The 23,505-nt window shown below is 39.2% G+C and overlaps 3 protein-coding genes across 4 annotated transcripts in view; 2 read left to right on the top strand and 1 right to left on the bottom strand.

Annotated features, from left to right (window-relative positions):
* The window catches only part of rgs7a (regulator of G protein signaling 7a), a 52,945-nt gene extending 38,418 nt beyond the window's left edge, over nt 1-14,527 (top strand). The window contains exons 5-18 of one of the 2 annotated variants that reach the window (XM_063491723.1): nt 1,128-1,234; nt 3,039-3,090; nt 4,432-4,496; nt 4,825-4,901; nt 5,145-5,226; nt 7,258-7,332; nt 7,488-7,586; nt 7,814-7,875; nt 8,258-8,368; nt 8,470-8,595; nt 11,666-11,852; nt 12,162-12,251; nt 13,405-13,441; nt 13,690-14,527. In XM_063491723.1, the coding sequence (XP_063347793.1) occupies nt 1,128-1,234; nt 3,039-3,090; nt 4,432-4,496; nt 4,825-4,901; nt 5,145-5,226; nt 7,258-7,332; nt 7,488-7,586; nt 7,814-7,875; nt 8,258-8,368; nt 8,470-8,595; nt 11,666-11,852; nt 12,162-12,251; nt 13,405-13,425 (1,154 nt within the window). In that variant the 3' untranslated portion in view covers nt 13,426-13,441; nt 13,690-14,527. Of the gene's footprint in view, nt 1-1,127; nt 1,235-3,038; nt 3,091-4,431; nt 4,497-4,824; nt 4,902-5,144; nt 5,227-7,257; nt 7,333-7,487; nt 7,587-7,813; nt 7,876-8,257; nt 8,369-8,469; nt 8,596-11,665; nt 11,853-12,161; nt 12,252-13,404; nt 13,442-13,684 lie in introns of both variants that reach the window. The other variant, XM_063491722.1, reaches the window with a different exon arrangement.
* A 976-nt stretch (nt 14,528-15,503) lies between these two features.
* Nucleotides 15,504-23,167, top strand: grem2a (gremlin 2, DAN family BMP antagonist a). Its single transcript, XM_063491235.1, has 2 exons — nt 15,504-15,815; nt 20,835-23,167. Exon 2 carries the CDS (start codon nt 20,836-20,838, stop codon nt 21,412-21,414), a length of 579 nt encoding a protein of 192 aa, XP_063347305.1. The 5' UTR covers nt 15,504-15,815; nt 20,835; the 3' UTR covers nt 21,415-23,167.
* The window catches only part of fmn2a (formin 2a), a 39,844-nt gene continuing 38,646 nt past the window's right edge, over nt 22,308-23,505 (bottom strand). The window contains exon 18 of the mRNA XM_063491234.1: nt 22,308-23,298. Coding sequence (XP_063347304.1) covers nt 23,272-23,298 — 27 coding nt within the window. The 3' untranslated portion in view covers nt 22,308-23,271. The remainder of the gene's footprint in view (nt 23,299-23,505) is intronic.

The raw sequence follows: 23,505 nt of genomic DNA, 5'->3' as shown, positions 1-23,505 counted from the left end.
GTTGATTACATGTTTTCATTATCTGATGGCTTTAAATCAGGGACAGTCAGCCATGTGCTGTGGAGTGCCAGAGGTAAGCAGGTTTTCGCTCCAGCTAAGCACAACATTGATTTGACTGATGAGTTACACTTCTCAAGCTTAAGGTGGGCTAATCAGTGAGACCTCCTGCAGAGCTGTTTGGATGCAATGGAGGTCTTTCTATCCCTGTGTGATAGCAGTGCAGAGTGTATTAAAGCAACTGCTCCTAGTTTAGCTCTTTATGTTCATTTTAGCAATATTGTGAAGGATGAATTTGCACCTTGGGATGAATGGTGAGTAAAGTTAATTAGCTGGGGATACAAAGAAAAAGAAAAACACATGCTGGGCCAATATCTGTGATGAGGAGGTATCGATTGCAGAGTAATCAGAGAATCTTCTTTTTAATGAAAAACTGAGATCTCCAAGCAGGTTTACCTTTAATGCCTCTGTGTAATTAAATAACACAAATAAATTAGAATTTAAATTAAAGCAAGCGTTTGACATTTTTAAAAACGTGTTTTTCTAGCATGTATTTAAAACTTAAATGGAGGGCTAAAACCAGCAGCTGGATAGCTTAGTTTAGTGTGAGACCCACTAAATAGAGACACAGCTTGTCCATCCTTATCCAATGTTAAGCTCAACCAGCAGTGTATTTAAAACTCACACAGTACATTTACTATCATGCATTAGTCTGATATATCTTTGCACAAAATGTGCAAACAATGTGTATGTTAATTTTTTATGATTTGAACAATCAAAAAAAACATCAAGCTGTTTTTTATTTCACGCTACTATTTGGCTGTTGTGTGACTGTCATCATATCATCTACCCAAAGGAAAGAATATGATATCTTGTTTCCTTCACAGAAATAAAATCTTAACAGTCATCTCAACAGTGTTGCGAAGCTTGCTATGATGCTCTTTGTTTAGAAACACAATCTCATTACTGCAACAGTTTCTTGGCAAAAACATGCTGCTACAAGTGTGAATGTTTTATGTGCATGAAAGCACATTAACATGTGCTGGTATCTGGTACTACTGGGAAAAAAAAACTGGAAAAAAGGAGCGCATCAAGCTGTAAATAGTCTTTTTATCTGTGTTTTCTCCCAGTGGAGGCTCTTCATCTGGGAACTCTGATGGCTGCACATGGTTACTTCTTCCCCATCTCTGACCACGTCCTCACTCTCAAAGACGATGGCACTTTCTATAGGTTTCAGGTAAGAATGTTAATGTTTAATTCCTCATTATATTGAATGATTTTATTTTTATTATACATCTGTCTGACTCTGTCAGCATTGCTTAAGCAAGGGAATTTTTAATCCTATATTTTAAATATTTAATATTTTAAGTTTGCTAGATTCAAGGACTTATAGAGTCAATAGATTATTCTGTTCTTTCTTTTCATCCACTTTTTGATTAGGGCCATCAAATACTGTGAACATAAGGTGTTGCAATTCATTAATTAATTAAAAATGAGGAAACTGGACAAAAGAACTGGCAAAGTGAAGAAATGTTCACTGCAGATGAAAAGTATTTGAAAGTAATCATGTTCGTCTTTAAGAAATAGGGAAAAAAAATCCAACAAAGACCGGACACAGAACCTGAGAGATGCATGTGACCCATCAGCTGAAATGGCTCCAGTGGAAGTGTGGCTGTCAAGAAGCAATTTTAAGAGAGAGACAGAGAAAAAGATGGATGCATGCAAAATTACACAAGAACTGAAAATCACTGGCAACATGTCTCATAGAGCGATGAATCCAAATTTGCATTTCAGAGAGTGGTATTGGAGATCTTGTCGAAATTGATGGAATTATGAACGCAGAAAAGTACTTTCAGATTTTATCCGTCTGGAAAGTGTCTAACAAGCTTTGACTTTGACTTTGTTATTTAGCATGACAGTGATCCTAAATACACAGTCCCAATAGAGTAAAAGCATATCTGGATAAAAAACACACAGTGGAACACTATCAGTCATGGATTGGCCTCTTCATAGCCTGGACCGCAACATTAGTGAAGCAGTGTGGGATCATCTTCACAGAGAACATAACAAAAGGAAGCCAATATCCAAAGAGCGTTGAATATCCTTCGAGAAGTCTGGAAACCTATTCCTGTAGACGACTCAAATAAATTACAAGAGTGCTTGCCTATAAGAGTTCAAGCTGTTTTAAAGAATAAATGTGGCCATACCAAATACTGAATTTAAGCTCATTAGAACTGTATAAAAATATTTTTTCTTGCTATATTGTATTTCCATGTATGTTTTCTCATTTTGCTAAACCACTGCACTCGTTTTCCTAGAAGAATATAAAGAAATGAGGGGTGGCTAAGATCCTTGCACAGTGCTATACGCAGATCGTTTGAATAAAAAGTCATGTTAAATGATAACACTTATGCAGGATGGCAGCAAAAGAACAAAAAATGGACAAAATTATTTCAAATGATATTTCAAATCATTTATTAGAGTTGAAATAAAATGTACATTCCAATATGAAGTATGAAGTAAACCAGGAGGTCCTGAACACAATTCATACTAGTTCATGAATGGGGAGGGGAGCACTCCATTCATGAACTAGTACTCCAAACATCAATACACAGACTGACAGTTTTAGTGATTTTCCACCAAGTGAGTTCCCCCAAGTGTGCTGCACAGCAACTAACAAGAGTAAATCAATGCCTAAGGCTGTTTGTATTAGTACCCTTTACTTTGCCTTTTGTATGTAATCACTTTTCATCTGGTGCCAGTCCATACAATGCTGCCCAAGGAGGGCGAGCTCTCATGCTGGTGTCTGCTCTAAGCACTCTCTGAAAGAAGCTTATGTGCTTTAGACATTATGCCAAACCCATTATACAACAAAATATTTTATTGTGACAGATGCAGGGCTGGGACCACATGCCCACCCAAAGTAACATAGCAGTACACTTTGATTTCAAAACACCATGTGGTTAGTTGTACATTATCAAAGATGTAAGGTCTTTTTTTTTTTAAAGTTTTGTTTCTTAATGACTCATTTTCCCCTTCAGACTCCGTACTTTTGGCCATCAAACTGCTGGGAACCAGAAAACACAGACTATGGTGAGAGCCGTTCTGTTGTAGTCATATTTGAACTTCCACTGTGCATGTGCGTGTTTGTGTGTGTATAGAGAAGACTAATGAGACAGGCTGTTTGTATATCGCATAAACTGTAGCTGACATGTTATTAATGCTGATTTTTACAGAGGTTAAAAAGATGAAACGCAAGTGATGCAACTGTGTCTCCAAGTTAGATATGATAACAAGGATCAGATTTAGTTTTTACTCAAACGCTTGGCCAACAGTTAGAATCAGGTATAATGTAATGCTTTCTATTTTACACATTTATTTTTTTCAGTGTTTTCCAACTAAAGTTAATTGTGTCTATCTCAGTCATACTCTGACTGAGGCAGTCTGATTACTGTGAAGGAAAACAGGAATGCCTTGATATGCATGCACCTGTTGTGCACAGTTGGCTGAGCATTTTAATGGTGATACAGGGATGAGCTTTTCATTGTTACAGCCAAGCAGAGTGGAGATAAAGCTTTCATAATGCCAAAAATGGGTTGCTGAATAGCTGCATCCTTGCAGGTCTTTCATTTGTTGTTTGAATTGTAGAAGGGGAAAGGGGCTAATGCTCACAGTGGGAATAATCCTGGGAGTGTTAGAGGAAGTTAGTGTCTCAGATGCAGCAACTGATTCACTTGAATGATGCCCCTTAATGAAAACACTCTAATGGCATAATGAAGCTTGCACATTATGGTCAGTTAACAAAGAGATGAAGGGATGATGATAGTACAGGAAGACATCAAAAGTCAGGCGTGCATACACCTTCAAACACACAAGCGCCAGCAGTTGCAGACAGACACACACACACACACACACACACACACACACACACACACACACACACACACACACACACATGTCTGGTTTGCTATCCTCGTGGGGACATCCCATTGACATAATGCTTTCCCTAGCCCCTTACCCTAACCCTAACCATTAAAAATGAATGCCTAACCCTAACCCTTACCCTAAACCTAACCATAACCTAATTGTAACCCTGACAGTAAAACCGCATTTTGAGTGTGAAAATTGCTTTCAACCCCGAGGGGACCTGGATTTTGGTCCCCACGGTGCAGAAAGTCCCCACCAGGATAGTAAAAGTCAGATTTTGGTCCCCACCAGGATAGTACGAACCCGTACACACACACACACACACACACACACACACACACACACACACACACACATCATACACAGTAAATGACCTTTGTGATTTGCAGTCCAGTCTAAATGTGCAGTTGAGAGGATTAACTGAATCAACGCAGGGCCACTTAAGGCTGTTAAAACGAAGCTGAGATCCTGTTCTCCCTTTATTACCATTCTCTTTGTCTCTCTCAGCTGTTTACCTCTGCAAAAGAACAATGCAAAATAAAGCACGTCTGGAGCTTGCAGACTATGAAGCGGTAAGTGAAGAAGGTCTTTTAGTGTCAGCACTCCTTTCTATCTGTGCTCTTCCTGTATTAGCACCGCTTTCTTACCTTTTGGTTCGTACTGACAGTAACAACATTTGTTTTTCCATGTGTCATTGTATAATTTGCAACTCTCTTTCAACAAAGCTATTAAATGAATCACTGGTTTAGTCATTATCTGCGTCTTTTTCTTTTATATCAGAGCAGGAGTCATTAAAGATTGTATCCAGTTGTGCACTGTACACAGCATGCGCGATAAACATAATCAGCCTGGATTCCTACAAAGCTTAGTTTTCCTGCTTCTTCTTTGTTTTACTTACAGGAGAGCTTAGCAAGGCTACAGAGAGCTTTCGCCAGGAAATGGGAGTTCATTTTTATGCAAGCAGAAGCACAAGCAAAGTAGGTTTCTATAAGAACCACACACGCATTGAGCCATTATAAGTGAGTTCTCTTACAGCCTCGTTATGTCATGATTAAACGTCCCTGAAATTACCAGCGAACAACTTGACAGATGGATTGCACATTAAACATGTGATGGAGTAAATGGCTCATAAATGTTTTAGAATAATCTACACAACCTGTCGGAACTGTTCCCTGAATTCTATCTCTCTCTCTCTCTCTCTCTCCCCCCCCCCCCCCCAGAGTGGACAAGAAAAGAGACAAAATTGAGAGAAAAATTCTCGACAGTCAGGAAAGAGCATTCTGGGACGTGCACAGACCAGTGGTGAGTAAAATTATGATGGTACTGTCATAATCACCTCTGCTGTTACTAATAGCATTGTTTTGCTGACTTTACTAGCATCATCCTACTAGTTCTCGTAAAAGTGAATAATGCTGAAATAATTATTTCACACTGACCACACTCTAAAAGAACAATTACCCAGAATGGTACATTTAGTTTTTGTGAGTTATGTATTGCCTTTTTTATAGATATCACATAACACTGTGATTAATAACTTGTTTTATAAATGTTATGCAATTATAAGCTTTAAGCACTTAATAGATGACAGAATTTATATATGAGCTTTACATGGTTCCTGTAACATTTAAAGAGTGTAAATAGCTGAACGCTCTGCAAATACCCCGGCGTGTATTTGCCTTGGCCATACACACGAAATGCCACATCAATAACTGTCACAACACATCAGCTTCACCGCTGCTCTTTACCTTGTTCCTACACACTTGCTTAGCATTAGCATTTAGTTTCCCCTTGAGGTTTAAGGGTCTCCTCTGCTGTATTCCTGAAAGCCACTGCTGCACGGTTAATTGGGAAATAACAAGTTCAATTTATGCGTCCTCGGAGCAACATAATCAATATTAATTCAAATTTCACAGTGACACCATCAAGCTCTGTTCTTCTGGAAGAGACCTAGATTAGACCACTTGCTCAATCAGCCAATATTTGCACTCTAAGATTCTAATTTCCTGCTGGTTTCCATGTTTTCCTAGAATTGGCACATTCCATGTTTAATTAACCAGCATCTGACACATTGTCCTGGAGACTTCCAGCAAATCCAGCTCATTCTCACTTCCAACTTGTCACATACTGATGCTTGGTCAGGACCCGCAGGCATCACATTTTAACACACATAGTGTCCTTTAGCATCATTTTCAAAGTGTGGGGTACTTGGTGAGATTTTAAGATGCCCCTGTCTGAGTTAGATGACATGAGACTGCAGGCAAATGTCCTCTGTTGGTGTTGTCTCTATTGTGGACTATGTAACCTTGGCAAAGAAAATAAGCTTGCTGCAGATGTGAAAGATTTGTAATGGGAACTGGGGAGAATTTGTTGGCTAAGCGTATTTGAAAAATGACACAGTACTGAGCAAAAGTTTTAGGCAGGTGAGAAAAAATGCTGTAAACAAAGAATGCTTTCAAAAATGGAAGTGTTGATCATTTATTTTAATCATCATGAACAAAAGAGAAAGGTAAATCAAATCAATATTTGGTGTGGCCACCCTTTGCCTTCAAAACAGTTCTTCACACAGTTTTCGAAAGAACTCGGCTGGCAGGTTGTTCCAAAACTTTCGGAGAACTAACCACAGATTTTCTGTGGAGGCTTCCTCACATCCTTCTGTCTCTTCATGTAATCCCAGACACACTTGATGATGTTGAGATCAGGGCTCTGTGGGGGCCATACCATCACTTCCACCACTTCTTTTTCTTCTTGAAGATAGTTGGCTGTAGTTTGGGGTCGTTGTCCTGCTGCAGGACACATTTGGGGCCAATAAACAATCATTTATATTTCTGAAAGCATTCTTTGTTTCACACCTGCCTAAAACCTTTGCACAGTACCGACACCTTTACTAATTGTGGCATCTTGCTAGAGTACACTATGGTATAGAGCAGCGGTCCCCAACCTTTTTTGCGCCACGGACTGGTTTGTGCCCGACAATATTTTCACGGACCGGCTTTTAAGGTGTTAAATATAACAAAATAAAACTAGTACCGGTACTGAAAAAACTGAAGATTTACCCAGGAAAACCGAGTTAACGAAAAAAACGATAACAAAATAACGCTAAAAACCGATAAAAACCCTGAAAACCATACATTTCACACCCGATTCTCACTCTCGCGGCCCGGTACCAAATGACTCACGGACCGGTACCGGGCCGTGGCCCGGGGGTTGGGGACCGCTGGTATAGAGTACATAACTGTGTTCTAAGAGTCTAAGCTCAAGGAGGAGTATAATCAGCTAAAATTGTAATCACAAGCTCGATTTCTCATGATTTTCTGATTTTCATTTTTTTCACAGCCTGGATGTGTCAATACAACAGAAGTTGACATAAAGAAGTCCTCAAGAATGAAAAATCCCCACAAAACTAGAAAGGTACTTAAGAGCTTTCTACTCTTACATGATTATTATGTTACTTATTTGTATGTATATATTACAAGTATGAATGCAAACAGTTTCATATTGCCATGCTTTGCTTGTTTGCAGCATTAAGGCTACTTATATTGATGCTTACGTTTTTATTTTATTAGTCTGTGTATGGGCTGCAGAATGATATCCGTACCCACAGCCCAACCCACACCCCAGCTCCAGAGGCCAAGCAGCCTACAGAAGAAGAACTGCAGGAACAGGTTAGACCTACAGGTGGCAGTAGAGGATTTGTGATTTTTGTCAATGATAGTACTTCAATTGGACTTGGTATTTTACTACAGCTGTCTTATTTCTGTATCCAGTTAATTGCACCGAGCACCTTTTGAATATAAAGCATAACTTGAAATGTCATATCAGTATGACTGAAAATGAATGAATGAATTCATGGAGACTGCTGTCTGCTCATTGTTCCCCGCTGTGGTTTCAGATCACCTTTTGGCAATTGCAATTAGACAGGCATCGACTGAAAATGTCCAAAGTGGCAGAGAGGTGAGCGATGTTCTTTGTGTCTTTATTCAGTTTAGCCATCGATCTGTTTATTGAGCCTTTAAACAGCCTAACACAGCTGGGAATTAAGAACTGAGATGACCTTGAGCAGTGTTTAAGCCCAGACAATGCCTTCAGCTGTCATCAGAGTACAGAGATCCAGATACCTGATCCTGTACAAAGTGTCTGTTTGTCATTCCTTTCTAAAAAGAGAGATGTGTTCAGGAAAGACTTCTAAATCCTTGTGTCCAAGTAGTGAGCCAATCCCTCTTGTCAAACTCTACATTTCATTTAATTTATAGTATTTGCTCCCAAGGGAATTTACCTTCTCTTTCTGTCAGGTAAAGCTAACAAATAAACCACCCATTCTTGTTTTAAAAAACAGTTTGTTGGGCTATACGGAGCAGTATCTTGAATACGACCCCTTCCTCACGCCACCAGACCCATCTAACCCTTGGATCTCAGATGACACCACACTCTGGGAGCTTGAAGCCAGGTGGGTACAGAAAACCACAAATGCTAAACGTTATTCCCAAGTGTTTCTATAGCACATATTGATCTGTGAAATCGTGTTGTACTTTTTGTGTCCTCCTCCAGTAAGGAGCCAGGCCAGCAGAGGGTAAAGAGGTGGGCTTTTGGCATTGACGAGGTTCTCAAAGATCCTGTTGGGAGAGAGCAGTTCCTAAAGTTCCTGGAGTCTGAGTTCAGCTCAGAGAATCTCAGGTACATCATAAAAAAGTTCTTTCTATAGAGCAGCATGCCCATATACAGTACATACATTATACCAGTATTGCACTGTCTACCATAATACATTAGAAATGTCCTCATCTTAGCTGAAATATTAATATAAATATAAAATATATTAACATGTTTGACTGGATGTTAAAGCAGTTTGTATCACAGCCAACCATGAGTAAAAAATATTAAACAGCTGCTTTACCACTGTTGCTCTGCATTCAATGAAACATTTATAGCATCTGTCTATAACTATCCAAAATTTAGATATGGTTGTCATCCAAAGGCAGCTACTTTACTTAAAGATCAACAGTTGTGGAAGGAGTACTAAGAAGATACAAAAAGATAATAATGCATCAGCAGTTCAGTGTAGCTGGTTGAGATAGATTTTATTTTAACAATGATAAAAATATATCATTTGGAATTTAATCAAAGTTTGTTATAATTTATAAAATGAACCGGTGCTTGATATTGAGTACATAAATCTCCAAAGCAACCAGAAATTACTTCTGTGAAAAGAAATGATTTGACTCTGCAGTGTAGCCTAGTATAAAAATAATATTACCTCAAAAACACACTCGCTGGCTACTTTAGTAGGTATAACCTAATCGCTTAAGCGCTCATAAACTCAAACATGTGATGAGCCATTCACAAGACAACAACTTAAGGTATGTACACACTGAGGATTGGAATTCAGAAAAAATGTGATTTAAGTGCCTTTGAACGTGGCGTGGTTGTTGGGACCAGACAGGCTGGTCTGAGTATTTCACAAAGTGTTGATTTTCCTGCACAGCCATCTTTCAGGTTTACAAAGAGTGGCCTGAAAAAGAAAAAAAATCCAGTGAGCCAAAGGTTAAGATTTCTTTGTTGATGCCACAGGTCTGGGGAGAATGGCCAGACCGCTTCCACAGAAAAAAAAAGGAACAGTAACTCAAATACCCACTTGTTATAACCAAATTACGCAGCAAATGGGCAGCAACATCAGAGGACCACACCGGCTGCCCTTCCTGTCAGCTAAGAACAGGAAACTGAGATTACATATCAAACAGGCTGACCAAAATTGCACAGTAGAAGATTGGAAAAATATTCTCTGGTTTGATAAGAATAAGGTGTAAACAATATGAAAGTGTGAATTCATCCTGCCTTGTAGGATGAATTCACTGCACACTGTGGTGTGGGAGTATTTTCTTGGCACACTTTGGCCCCCTTAGTATCAATTGATCATTGTTTAAAACTACAGCTGATCTGACTGTCATGGCCATCCCTTTATGACCACAGCACACCCATCTTCTGATGGCTGCTGCCAGCAGGAGAACGCACCATGTGACAAAACTAAAATGACCCCAAAGTGGTTTCTTGAGCTCAGTCAGCCTCCTCAGTCACCAGGTCACAATCCAACAGAGCACCTTTGGGATGTGATTGAATGGGAGATTCATGTCATGGATGTGCAGCCGACAAATCTGTAGGAATGTTTTGATGCTATCATTTCAATATAGACCAAAATCTCTGAGATATGTTGTCAGCACTGTGTTGAATCTGTACTACAAAAAGTTAAGCCAGTTCTAAAGGTAAAACATGTAGGTTGGACCTGGTCTGAACTCATGATCCCACATGGGTCCATACAATGGGAATATATGAATAAATTTGCTGCCATGACAGCAATCACATATAAGAGTGACTTTTGAGAATGCACTCCTTCTCTAGCTACACATACATTAAAAGCAATATGAAACACAGGAATCACAAAGTACATGTCAATATGATTATCCTGGGATTAATCTTTCTTTGATGGTAGACATGATCAATAACGACTTGAGTGGCTTTTTACTAGGTGTACAAATGACTCATAATAATAGGTGCATTTTCATATCAGCAGCAACATGTTGTTACTGTGATTGCTATTACTGGAGTCAATACTTCTTCCCCTGTGTAAGGCATTTTGGAGAGTAATTATAAAATGTGTATAGTAATGGTAATGTTTTCAAAGCAGGGATAGCTGGTGGGTGCATCACTTAAAATATGCACACTGTCACAGTGGGCAGAATATCAGAGCCACATACAAGCAGCTAAATGTAGTGTAATCGTGTGCAGAGTGGCTCCTCTGCTCCCTACATGCTTGATTTGTTGCTGCCCAAAGTTAATAATTAGGTCAGTTTAATTAAACTCTCAGTTTTTACTCTCCTGGAAATTAACACGTCCACCACTAGCAAGCACGCAAGCACTGTCATTCATAAATATTTTAACCTCTATCCACCTGAAGTTTTTAAATTAAAATGGTTTCCTGCTAATATAATTTCCACTTTTACAATCTGTCTCTGTTGAAGTCTCCCCAGAAAGTTCAGAAATCCATTATAGTCCAGTCACATTCCTTAACACGTGTTACATTTTCTTTCTTTTGTGTGATGACAGAATGATGGAGCAAATTCATTAATATAAAAGGTAAAAACTGGAAAAGGGGTGCCCTCAAAGGAATTACCAACTTATTACTGAAGATGATTTTTTTAAACTAATGCCTAGATACCAAAAGCTGCAGATGTCATGGTTTTAATCATCTGACAACCTAGTGCACATTACGCCAAATTAGGGTCTCGAGTTAAAATACCATTTGACTCCACATGAGCATTTGGTCAGCTGAGTTGCATACTCATCTGCTTCTATTGCAAACAATGACTTTCTGAGACGGTCCAATGACACATTTTTAAATTACCCCAAGGATTATTTTTTGCCTTGTATTTCTTAATTTATAACTCAGTAATACTTTTTTTAAAAAAGCAAACAAATAAGTAAAAAATTATCACTGCATATCTGACGAAATACACACTGATACAAACTGATCTATCACAAGCTAATGTCTGCCAATAGTACAATAAAAAAAAAATTAGTTGACCAGGCTCAGTAGTCCGCTGTCACAACGGACAGCATGCAAAATTAGTCCATTGTGGAATTGATGTGGACTACAAGTAATTATCCCTTCATTGGTTTGAAATAGTTTCCTGTCAGCTGTGTCACCCCAAAGTACAGGCAGCAGTCATGCTGATACTTTAACTTTGGTTTGCAGGTTCTGGCTAGCAGTCCAGGAACTAAAGAAGCGTCCAATTAGAGAAGTTCCAACTCGAGTCCAGGAGATCTGGCAAGAGTTTTTGGCCCCAGGGGCACCCAGTGCCATCAATGTGGATTCAAAGAGCTATGACAAAACCACCCAGAATGTCAAAGATCCTGGACGCTACGCCTTCGAGGATGCACAGGTGAATGGTTGCCCAAAAGGAAATGATGAAGAGATATTAAATAATAGCCACAGTTGTTTAGTTTGTGTTGCACAATGTAGAGAGGAATAGGAACATTCAGCCTGTCACTGGGACTTGGACAGTTATCAAACTAGTGCTGAGTGTAGCTGACAGACCAATGAGATATTTACTCTTAGCAGTTTACAAACCACAGTCTTGGGGATCAGTGAAAGATTTTTTTTGATTTGGTTTTAGTACAAGTGTTATTCGTGTCTGACTTCATACTCGTGCTTTTGTTCATCATTCTCACATTGTGTGTTTCTTCACCAGGAACACATCTACAAGTTGATGAAGAGTGATTCTTACAGCCGTTTCATCCGTTCCAGTGCCTACCAGGAATTACTACAGGCCAAGAAGAAGGTAACAAAATCAAATAAACCACAAAGCCTGGCTAAAAACATTTGATAAATTAGTGAGAAAATAAGACGAGAGAAGTACATGTAGATGACATTACGTGACACCCTATTTGGATGTGAACTGACTCTGCAGTCTTGCTGATGCTGAAATAAGCCCTTCTACCAACCAAAGTCACACCTTTTCAAAGTCTGTTAAATTACATTTTATCCCATTCCCAGTAATCCCCTTGCATAAAAACAAGTCTGCAACTTGCTTTTACACTTACCTGTAGTATCATACAGTGTATTCTGCTACAGGAGTAATGTTGATATTTATTTGTTCACTAAGGGACAAAAATCAAGATATTGACAATTATATTGTTATTGACTTATCACAGTAAAGTTAACTCAGCAGCAGACAGATTTGGAACAATACAGGAATCACAGTGGATTTGGGTTTCCCATGCCTTATTGCTTTAGCAGCCTGGTGCATTTCAGACTCCAAGTAGCTTCTTGAAATTACATATTTGTTTTTAGACAAAATATGCTGTTAAATTCAGTTGTTAAGTCTATGTCTCCCAAACTAAAGTGCAAAGTTCAAACCAAAAAAAGTTGCAAATAAAATCGGACCGCTGCAAACAATAACAGGCAAAGCGGATTTGTACAATATATTAATGGAGTCTCTTTCAGGTGTATTTGATGGAGGAGCTTTCTACAAGCCTTGTCAGGCTTGTAGAAACTCTTATGAATACAGAAAATTGGGATGTCATACCATGCAGAATATTTCAGCATTACACAAGCGCATCCACGTGGTTAAAAACCTACCCTGTCTCACACCTCCTACTCTTTATCAGCCCATCTATCTGGCAAATAAAATTTCAGTATTGTATTAATGTTTTTTTTGGTTTTTTAAAGAAAAAAACTGTTAAACCTACATCAATTTTGGGGCGTATGTTGTGTTAGTTCTTCTTTTTGATTGAATATGATGTGAAAGTAGTACATCGTTTTACAATGATGGCAGAATATTCTTTTTTATGCCAGCTAAAATTAAACGAAGCCTGCATATTTTGTTGATCTAGCTCATGGATTCTTACATATGTGTAATTTGTTTAGTGACCTATGAATCTACAAACTAAAGTCACCTCAAATATGTGTTGTTGTTTTTTTTGTCTCAACAGAAAAGTAAGAACTTATTCTGAAGGGTCTTACTCCCAGGTAATGTCCAATGATACCATATCATCTTCATGTACTACATTTGGTTGTTGTCATTTAATTGTTGTCAGCATGTTGTGATTGCTACTTTACTTAAATGTTGTGCTAAATTTTACCATTGAATGCAATACAAAATGTGCAATTCCAGCACCAAGTGTGTTGTTAAAATACTGTGTATTTCTTCTTCCCTTCTTCCACCTTATTCCCTATTTTCATTCTTTTCTGTCTTCTTATCTCTTCTCCCAGCGCAGGGGAAACCACTGGCATCCAAGAGGTTGACCAGTTGTGTGCCATCATGCTAAAATCAATGCCAACTCTCTCTCTCTCGGACATGGAGAGGGGAACCATTTCATCTCTTCATCATCATTGTCTGTCATCTGCTCTTGGCCCAGCCGGATGATGAGCCAAGCCTTCTGTTCATCTGTTGTCCACAGGATGTTGCATGTCCATGGAGGGGATGTTCCTTCTTCTCTCTCCACTTTCAATACCTGATATATTTCCAGTATTCTCAGAAAGGAGGCACTGCTGGACTTTAGGGGACACTGACAGACAGTCAAGATGAAAAAATAAAAAATGACACTGAAGAAAGTTATACCCAGTGTTCCAGTTCTTTCCATCATAAATGCTGGATCGGAACCTCCCTCCTGTCTCTCACTTCCAGCTGAAACAAATGATGTCAGAGAGAAAAAAAAAACAAAAAACAAAAGAAAAAAATGTAGAAAAATATAAAATGACAGCTTAAACTGATAAATCTAACCAACGTCATTGCTTTACATGATCTGAGATCACAGATACTTTGTCACGCTATGGGAAGTGTTGTGCAGAATGAATATACAATATATATATACATATATATATTATGATTAATATTATTATTTATGGTGCATTTATTTTTGCTTTGCATTATTTTATTGCACTACAAATAACTAGCACATATGATTTTCATTGCTCCTGTAAAGTCACATTCAGATTTACATAAAAAAAAATGCTGTCTCCTGTCTTGCGTAGAACATAATTCTTTGTTATTCTCTCCTGCATTTATTTTTATACCATATTTAAAGACACTTTTACTTACTTGTATTATTAAAGTTGGCCCTCTATCTGTTAATATGGCCTGGGTCTGATTTTTTCTTTTCCTGTATACACACAATTTTAGAATTAAATATTCATTCGTTCAAATATTCATCAGTTTTAATATAATCCAACGGGTTATGTACGCTTAAACCATGCACTTTTGCTTTCTGCCACTAGATGGGGTTAAACTATTTCCCATCGGTTAAAAAAAACAACAGTTTTCAACACAGATCAGCAAAATGAGCTACGGTACTCTGCAGACAAATGGAGTTTTGTCATGCAAAAGTGTCATCATCCTCCGGTTTGCTGAAAGGGTTATTGTTCAAACTCTACCCATCTGAGGTTTTGCACGGTCTGTTGATGTTTCAGCTCTTTGATGGCAGAAGTGACAGTCAGAGTTTTCAGTCTTTGTGCCCAGTGGTCAGCATAGCCAGAGCCGCAAAAGAGACAAACATCATTGTCTCAGTTGCATCAAGGAATTTGAACCGTGGCATTTTTTTCAAAGCATGCTGTTAGTGCATGCACAGAATGATTTATGGATTGGAGGTTACGGGTTTCGTTTTGATGTGGTGCTGTGCCAATAAGAAAGGATAATTTAGGGGGTTTTAGGCAACCATTGTTTCTCTTATCCACTTTCCAAATCTCATCCACTTCCTTAAAAGTAAAGTACCATTAACTGTCAAATTCAAGGTGTGGAAATGAAAACTTACGATGGAAAAATAAGATAAGGGAAAATCTGTCATCTTAGATTTACCTATTATGGATGAGTAGGGATTCATATATAAATATATATATATTCAGAGAATTAAAGGGCAGACAGAAATAGACAGCCTGTCTCTCCTAGATTTAAGTGAAAGAAATGAAGCTTGATTTGATTCACACAATAGCCAGGACCAATAGGAAAAACCCTCCCATTCTTGAGGAGGGAAAGGGGTGGTGGGGATTCAAACTAAGGCAGGCTTTACAGTGACTCAAACACGCTCAAAGACAGACTGCAGACAGTCTCCACGACACTAAGATATGGGCTTACTGTGACTGCAGTCTGGAGCTTATTTTCTTAATCTAAAAGCCAAAAAGAGAACATTAGACTCAGAGAGAAAGACGTTGCCCAAGAGGATGGGAAACTGAGCACGTCCCAAACTTTAAGAAGGGAACAAGAGGAGCAAGGACAAGCCTGAGGATACCGCAGATTATGTTGCCATGGAAACCGAAACTTGGAAGCGGACGCAAGGACCACTGAAGGTGGACGATCTCCCTTGAATGCATCGTCGACACATCACTGTCCCGCTGCACACATAAAAAGGTATACGAACCATACATTACATTTCGATAGCACTGACTTTATACCATATTGAATGCCTCAAGACTCAAAAAAGCGCTTCAGCAGATGATTTTACATATAAACTTTCATAACGCATGGCTTGCACTAATTTCAAATTATTAACATTAAGTTCAAGAAAGTTTTCGATATTAGATAATACACACGGGCTGGTATGGTATCCCATTGTAATGTCCTATTTACACGGAAATATAATGATACGTTATTTAAAAGCGCACAGATTTGCAGCACATAAGAGGAAATGTGACCGTGTACGTGAACGCGCCATGTAGTCTAGCGTTTGGATTTCCCAGAGAGAAGAGAAATTGGCTGAGTGCTGGTTCATCATATCCCACGTGAGTTTCTGACTGACTGACTCAGTGCGTCTCTGAGTGACTAAGCGCAGAACCATGTAATTGGAACGGCGGTAGTTGTACAGCTATTTAGTATAATGTCCCAGCACTGATGGTTTGATTCCCACTGGGGCCACCCATTGTAAAAATATACACCTTCAAGGCGTTGAAAGGTGTTCTGGATAAAAGTGTCTGCTAAATTACTATAATTAGTGGCTGGAGGTTCCAAGTAATTAGTGTTGTGAGTGAGAGAATTAGTGAGTGATGACAGCCTGTTGTACTTTTCTTCTTAGTGAGCTTAAGAGGCAGTTTAGCCTTTCCAGTGAATATGAGACTGAGACATAATGATCTTAATGAACACTATGTGTAGTAAGATCATTTATGTTACTACAATAGCCTGTGGGTGCTGAATAATCTCTACTCTTTTCTTTTCCTCCCTGTTCAGTTGCACAGGTTTATATTCCCTTATGTGTTCTCTTTGTGTTGTGTGCGCTGATGCCTCTCCAAGTTGGTTTGAGAACATATGTGTGCATGTGTGTGCGTGTCCCTACAGTATGCGTGCGGGGAATGGTGGGGAGTTTGCCTTCTGATCCTGCTTACAGCTCTGGTGACTGCACCACCTTGTACAATCTGCTCTGATGTCAAAGAGGCTTTAGCACACAGACACATTGTAATTTCTTAAGCAACAGAAACCGCGTCATTGTGAGCCTCTGGAGATAGTAGCACTGGCATTTGATAGCAAACTTTAGTAACACGGTTAACGTGTCAAGTTTGCACTTATTATACGTAAACGGGAACTTCCCGCTAATGCTGAGGAACGTGAATTAAAACTGTGGAGTAAAACTGCAGTTTGGCCTGTTGTGACACATTTTTCAGTTGAAAGCAAACTTTGATATGCCAACAAATCATGAGAGTCTTCAAGAGTAACCATCCTATTACACAGTGGCCTTCTGGTGTAGCAGGCCACAGTAACTCACCAAACATTGCTCAAAGTCAGAGAACTTACATCCTAGTGAAGATCCTAAAGTGGTGCTCGTTAGATAAAGAATACTTTTATTTCATATATCATAAAAATATAATAAAGTTTTCAGCTTGAAATACCTTAAACAAGCTGACACAGATTATAAATGTAAGACTGTGAAACAAAGCTATTAAAGAGGAAACAAAAGGAGAAAAACATTTTGTTTAGGTGCAAATGGAAGGTGGTGTTAATCGCTGTAGCTTATAATGTCTGCAGTGACAACTAGTGTACTATCACAGGATTTCTAATTGGCCTTCATCCCCACTAAAGCACTTTATGTTGCTGAGGCGAAGAAGTTGTCTTACATTCTTGCCAGTACTTAGCTTGGAAAGCATTATATCTGGGCTGCTAGTCATTATCAAGACGGATTGTGGTGAAAAATGGCTACCCGAACTGCCTAAAGCGGCCTCCTGGCGATGTTGGCATTAGACACATTTACACAGCAAAGCCCCTAAAAAGAGCCCCCCAACCCCCAGCTGTTAATGAACCAAGCGTAGTTTGGGAAAATGCAATCCGCAAATGCAGATAATGACATGGTTCCTCTTTGTGTAATTGGCTCCGAGTGAAAACATTTAATTTACCTCTCTTTCCCTTTTTCTCTCTCTCTTTGTATCCTGTGTATGTGCGTTTGACTCTGTATGTGTGTTGGTGTGTGTGTGATTACACACACATGTGTGGCCACACATGGGTGCATGCGCGTGTGCGTGTGTGGCTACCCGTGTGTGTTTGAGGTTTGAGCTGCACGGTGAATTAAATGCAGTTCTACTGTAATTAACTGCACTTACCAGTCTATGTATGAGACTTTCTGACGCACCAATAATTGAGGCATCAGGTTTTGTTTGTTTTAACCTGCCTTTGAAGACGTGCTGGGAAGATGTTTCGCATGGTTTAGTGGAAGTACATCTGTGTGTACAAATTTGAAAGCCTTGGAAAGGATGCTCCTTTCTTTATTCAATTATTTAACAACTGGATATTTGAAATCTTCAGATATTTAGCTGCTAGGCTGGCGATTTTCATGAATAATTTTGTTTTTCATTTGACTTCAAGATTTGAAAAAAAAAAGGCCCATTGTTATCCAGACAGAAAACATTACCATGGTATTATCATGCCATTCTGAAAAACAAAACATAACAAGTTCCCACTGATGATAATAGCTGTTTTCCAAAAAGCTTGTGTCTAGCTCAGCAGTCTCTCTGGTATTTGTGTCTGGCATTTGTAATTTCATTAGAGGTTTGAATTTTGGAACCAAGGTCTGCCACAGTTCAGTGAAGCATATTCAAAGTATTTGTGGTTCTGGTAAAACATAAAGCTGTGTTTGTGGACAATATTAGTGTTTAGCAGACACAAAGGTTGTGCTCAGTTCTGTCCCAACATTAACACTCAAAACCACAGTCGCCTCCTGTCTCTAGGACTGTGTGATGATCGGTGCTGTGTGTCCAAGAATAAAAATCACAAGAGTGACAAAAAAAGAAAGAAAAAGCTCACAAGGAGGGATGAAGTTATATTTTTCATGAACCCCAAGTAGTGTTGGTTTTGTTTCCCAGTGGGTCATGAGTCCAGAAAACCCAACGAGTCTGCAACCCCCTCTTTTTCCCCTATCTTCTATCCCCAACCACTAACCATCTACCTCAGACTCCCCCAAAAGCCCCTGAATCGTTACCCCAAAACCACAATTTGTCTTGCGAGAGAGATTGATGGGTATAGCTCAGCAGGGCCACTACTCTAACACCAGCTGAGTTTGGGGGTGGAGAGGAAGCACAGTTGCTGACTGTATAGGTCATTTGTCATGCCCTGTGTACACAGTCAGTCAGGTCATCCCTCCCCAGCCCCAAGAGCTATCCAGACTGTAGATCACCGGAGTCACACGGTGCTACATAAGAGACTGATAGAGGGAAAATGGGGAAACAAGAGCCTGTACACAAAAGCAGAGCATGTGACCCTGATCAGGGGTTTGTGCACTTAAACCCTGAGTCAGCAGGAATAAGATGGAGCAGGTAAAGACAAATGAGACTGTCCTTAAGTGGAAGGTAGTTCACTGAAAGATGAAGTGGGGTCAATATTCTCTGATACAGCAGGTGGGGGAAAGACAGTGGGATTGTTTACTTTAGTTATTCTAACCTTATGGTGGGTGAGTGTAGGGGAGTATATGTGGTCTGTATGTGTGCAAAAATGTATATCTCTAGAAGAACCACAGACATTATTTGGATGTCCAGTTCCCGATTCCTGATTCGGATATGATTTACGTGCCAAAATCATAATTTCCTGTGTAAGAACTGGCTTAAATGTGTGTCATCTGGACACACATTGTTACTTCAGCCATATAATTGATCTAGTTCCTTAGCAGACTGTACACAGATGTCTTAAGAAAAAAGCAAAGCAAAACCAAACTATAACAAAAAAAACCCCTTTAAAAAATTCATCAGATTAGATTTGAATAAGAAAAAAATTAACAGTACACTCCATTTTCTGTGCTTAAGTAACTGCAATGTATGGCTTTATTAATTTATTTTTTTAAAAGATTAAAATTCATACTATATATCTGGTAGATGGACTAACAGCTGCTGTCTAGCTTATGGCAAGTGCTGCTGGGACAGTGATATACAGACTCGAGTGCTCATGCTGCTCAGACAGAGCTGCCATGACCTCAGGGTCAAGGGCAGAAAAAAACGAGGCAAAAAACAAAGTGGATTATGATAAAGTAATTTGTTCCATGTCAGAGTGAGTTGCAGGTTCAGGAAAGGAACAAAGAGAACATACGAGCACAGCAAAGAAGAGTCTGTGAATAGTAGCAGCCAATGGCCTTGAGGCCGTTTGGTTCTCTGTCAGAAATTCTAAGTTGGTGTCATGCAATGCTTGTCAAGAGCAACATCTGCTGAAAAGATGCTTGAGTGATGGTCAAAAATGTGCTGGCGCAAATACTGACAGCTTGCACACGGGCGCGTACTCCGTTTTGACTCAAGAAGGAATCATTTCTCCAGATCATACTATCTCTATGGTGCTGGCATCGTACAAAAGGCACTGGTGATTATGGACAATATAGGTCCATAATCACTCTCACTTTAGTTTTCTTCACGTATATCACCAAAGAGTAGATGAGTGAACTGTACGGCTCTCCGACTCTTTCCCTAATAACATGCAGATGGGCCTCTCTAATGCCTGTTTACATATCTGCGGCATAGTTCATGACTAAAGTAAGCAAAGCCCTAATTATTTTACCCAGCGACGGGACCAATAAAATCAACTTCCCCTTCTCGTTATGGGTGTTTAAGTGTATCCTTTGATGGCAGGGCTTTATTTATTTTTGGAAGAGTTGCGTAGCCGAGAGGAAAGCAAATAGAAGTAATGACACAGAGATGCTGACAAATGGGGGCCCTGGTGATGGATTCATTTCCTCAATGATGCCTGGAAGGCTAAACTGCAAAGGTGGCTCAACAGGAATGAACATTCTCACAGTTGCAAGCATAATTGGCAACATTAGTATCATGTAAGCAATTGTGTGACTGTCATGTTTCATCTCATACTACCTAAATGTGTTACACCAGCTTTAGTGTAAATGTCCAGATTCTATTTGTGCAGATGTCTTACTCCGTCTATTCGCTACATTGTATAGTAATGTATCTCTCTTTGCAGAATGCTGTGGAGAATAACTATCCCTGTCATACTGGCTGGGGTGCTCTGCATCACTGCAGAGACCAAAAAGTCCCGTCCTCAGGGAGCCATCCCATCTCCATACAAGTCCAAAGGGAACCTGTCTGCAGACCGTCACCACCGATTGCTTCAGCAGAAACCTGAGGTGCTATCCTCTAGCCGGGAAGCCTTGGTTGTCACAGAGCGCCGTTACCTTCGCAGAGACTGGTGCAAGACCCAACCTCTTCGTCAGACAATCAGTGAGGAGGGCTGCCGCAGCCGCACTGTGGTCAACCGTTTTTGCTATGGCCAGTGTAACTCCTTCTACATACCACGGCATATGGGTCCCAGCTCGAGTCAGGGACAGAGTCGAGGCCAAACCTCAGGCTCGGGAAGAAAAAACCACAACAAAGCCCAGGAGCCATTTCAGTCCTGCTCCTTCTGTAGGCCACATCGCATCACACAGCTCACAGTGCAGCTAGACTGCCCAGACCTGCAGCCCCCTTTCAGACACCGCAAGGTGCAGAGAGTCAAACAGTGTCGCTGCATGTCTGTGGATGTGAGCGGCCATGGGAAACTGTGAAGGGGGACTTAAAGGTCTTTTAAATTTGGAATGACATCATTTATGTGCTGTCAGAGGCAGAAATTCACAAACTTAGCCAAACAAGGACTGGCTTCAAGAGGAACTGTTCTGCATCGTGTTGTACAAAGAATGGCTTGTCTTGCAACAAAATGAAACATGGAACTAGAAATACACAAAAGCTCAACAATGATTTAATTAGAGAGTAGCAGCCATGTTGACATGCCAGTGCGGTTAAAAAAAAAGAAAAGAATTAAAAAGAATAAATCAAGTGGCTGTGTAGAGACAGTGATAATAAAGCTGCTGGTGTTTAACAATGGACATTTTTTTAGTTTTAGCATTTCAAAAACATCACATCTACCTAAAGAAGTCAAGAAAGTACCTCTTAAAAATGACAGAACATTATGGACACTGAGGATGGCCAAGCAAAAGGAAGTGCATTAAAGTAATGTCCAACTGTATAATTAGTGCAACCAATGAAAACAGTCTTTGTAAAATGTGTATCTATAGGTGGTTCTACAATCTTAGACAGCTTGTCAGTATCTTTTTGCCGTGTTTCACAAGTATTCTGTTACCCTTTTTGTTTTGTCTTAACATGATGATGTCAAAGAAAAGATGAAGCAATTCACATCATCCACCTGCTTGGATACAAGCCTGATTGTATACTGTACATTTTCCACAAATATACTAGCCAGGAGAAAAAAAATAAAGAAAAAAACTGCAGCATGTGTAATGGAGTTGCAATGCAATGTATACAATATATACACGTGTGTTTTAAGTATGTAAAAATATATTAAATCTATTTCATATAAAACAAAGTGATGTGTAGTTTATCATATAACAAATTATATGCAAACAGAAATTGATCACCAATAACGGAATTTTTATCACAAAAATCAGGGTAATGTCTTTTATTCAATAAATATATATTCATATTATTTTTAATGGTCAGATGTATTCAGTCAAAACACAGTGCTGGTATTGTACATGAAAATCACATCACATGATTCTACTGCTGATTTAGCCTATGGATATTCACACTCTTTCACATAACACAAAAGGTAAAACTATCTGCATAGGAATTTGCTTGAAAGAAAGCATATTTACATTATTGTTGAAAAGAACAATAGTGGGGATTTATCAGATCACATGACCTAGAAAGACATGATCTTTTAAATGAAAAGCACTAATAGAAGAGGTGCTGTATGTAAAACACGTAAAATTCGCAGTTGATTCTGAAACACACCAGATGAAAATATTGAAAGGAGTAACTTTGTTATTTTTCAGGCCATGTAAACAGACTTTTCTTCCCTGTTGGTATCATTGAATCACAATTGATGCATCTCAAAAATAAGCTTTGTTCAACTCATTTAAAGTCTCCACTATGCAATAAGGCACCATATAGAAATATTATAAAATCCTGTGCTTTTCACCATCAAGGGAGATGTGAAGACAACGTGTTAATGGTTTTTCTAGAAACTGAGGGTTGGAAACGGCAATAAAAAATGGCTACATATTATGTATACTGATAAAGCTTGAACGTAGTGTCACCAAAAAAAACAGAAAAGGAACACCAAGTATTTATAGCAAATTTTCATGCAACTTGAGTTCAGTAATCAGCTTAGGGACCTTTTTATAACACAGACTCGTTTCATTTTGTGAAATGGTGGGTAAGGACATTAGCTTTAATCCCAAGTTTAAACGATACACTTTGAACCAGCTCACACTCGACAGCCCTAAACCAATTGAAAACAAATACTGGGAGCAAATAAACGCTAAAAATGACTGATGACTCGTGTCAGATTGTACAAACACAGCTTGTGCAATAGGCTAGGTGATGATAATTTTCCATTGTCTGCTTCAGATCTTCTTACCCAACTTTGCTTTCTGTGGAAAAAAAAAAAAAAGACAAGAAAAAAGTGTGAGTTATTTACAGCTGGAAGCACTGGCGCTCCGCTCTAAAATGTTACTATAAGAGCCAGGATTGTTGTTTCTTAAAACACTGACAAGCATTTGCGAGCAATTGGGTCTGTTAGGTGAAATAAAGAAAAAGGCAGGTACTGCTAGAATTACAGTAAATAAATAGAAAACAGA

The sequence above is a fragment of the Pelmatolapia mariae genome, linkage group LG13 (genome assembly GCF_036321145.2).
Source record: "Pelmatolapia mariae isolate MD_Pm_ZW linkage group LG13, Pm_UMD_F_2, whole genome shotgun sequence".
Classification (NCBI taxonomy): Eukaryota; Metazoa; Chordata; class Actinopteri; order Cichliformes; family Cichlidae; genus Pelmatolapia; species Pelmatolapia mariae.
The sequence above is the reverse complement of the archived record's forward strand: the minus strand, read 5'-3'. Positions and strand labels throughout refer to the sequence as shown.

Bases quoted from the DNA above. Each gene is read 5' to 3' on its own strand.
- grem2a (XM_063491235.1), top strand. From the start codon at position 20,836: ATGCTGTGGAGAATAACTATCCCTGTCATACTGGCTGGGGTGCTCTGC.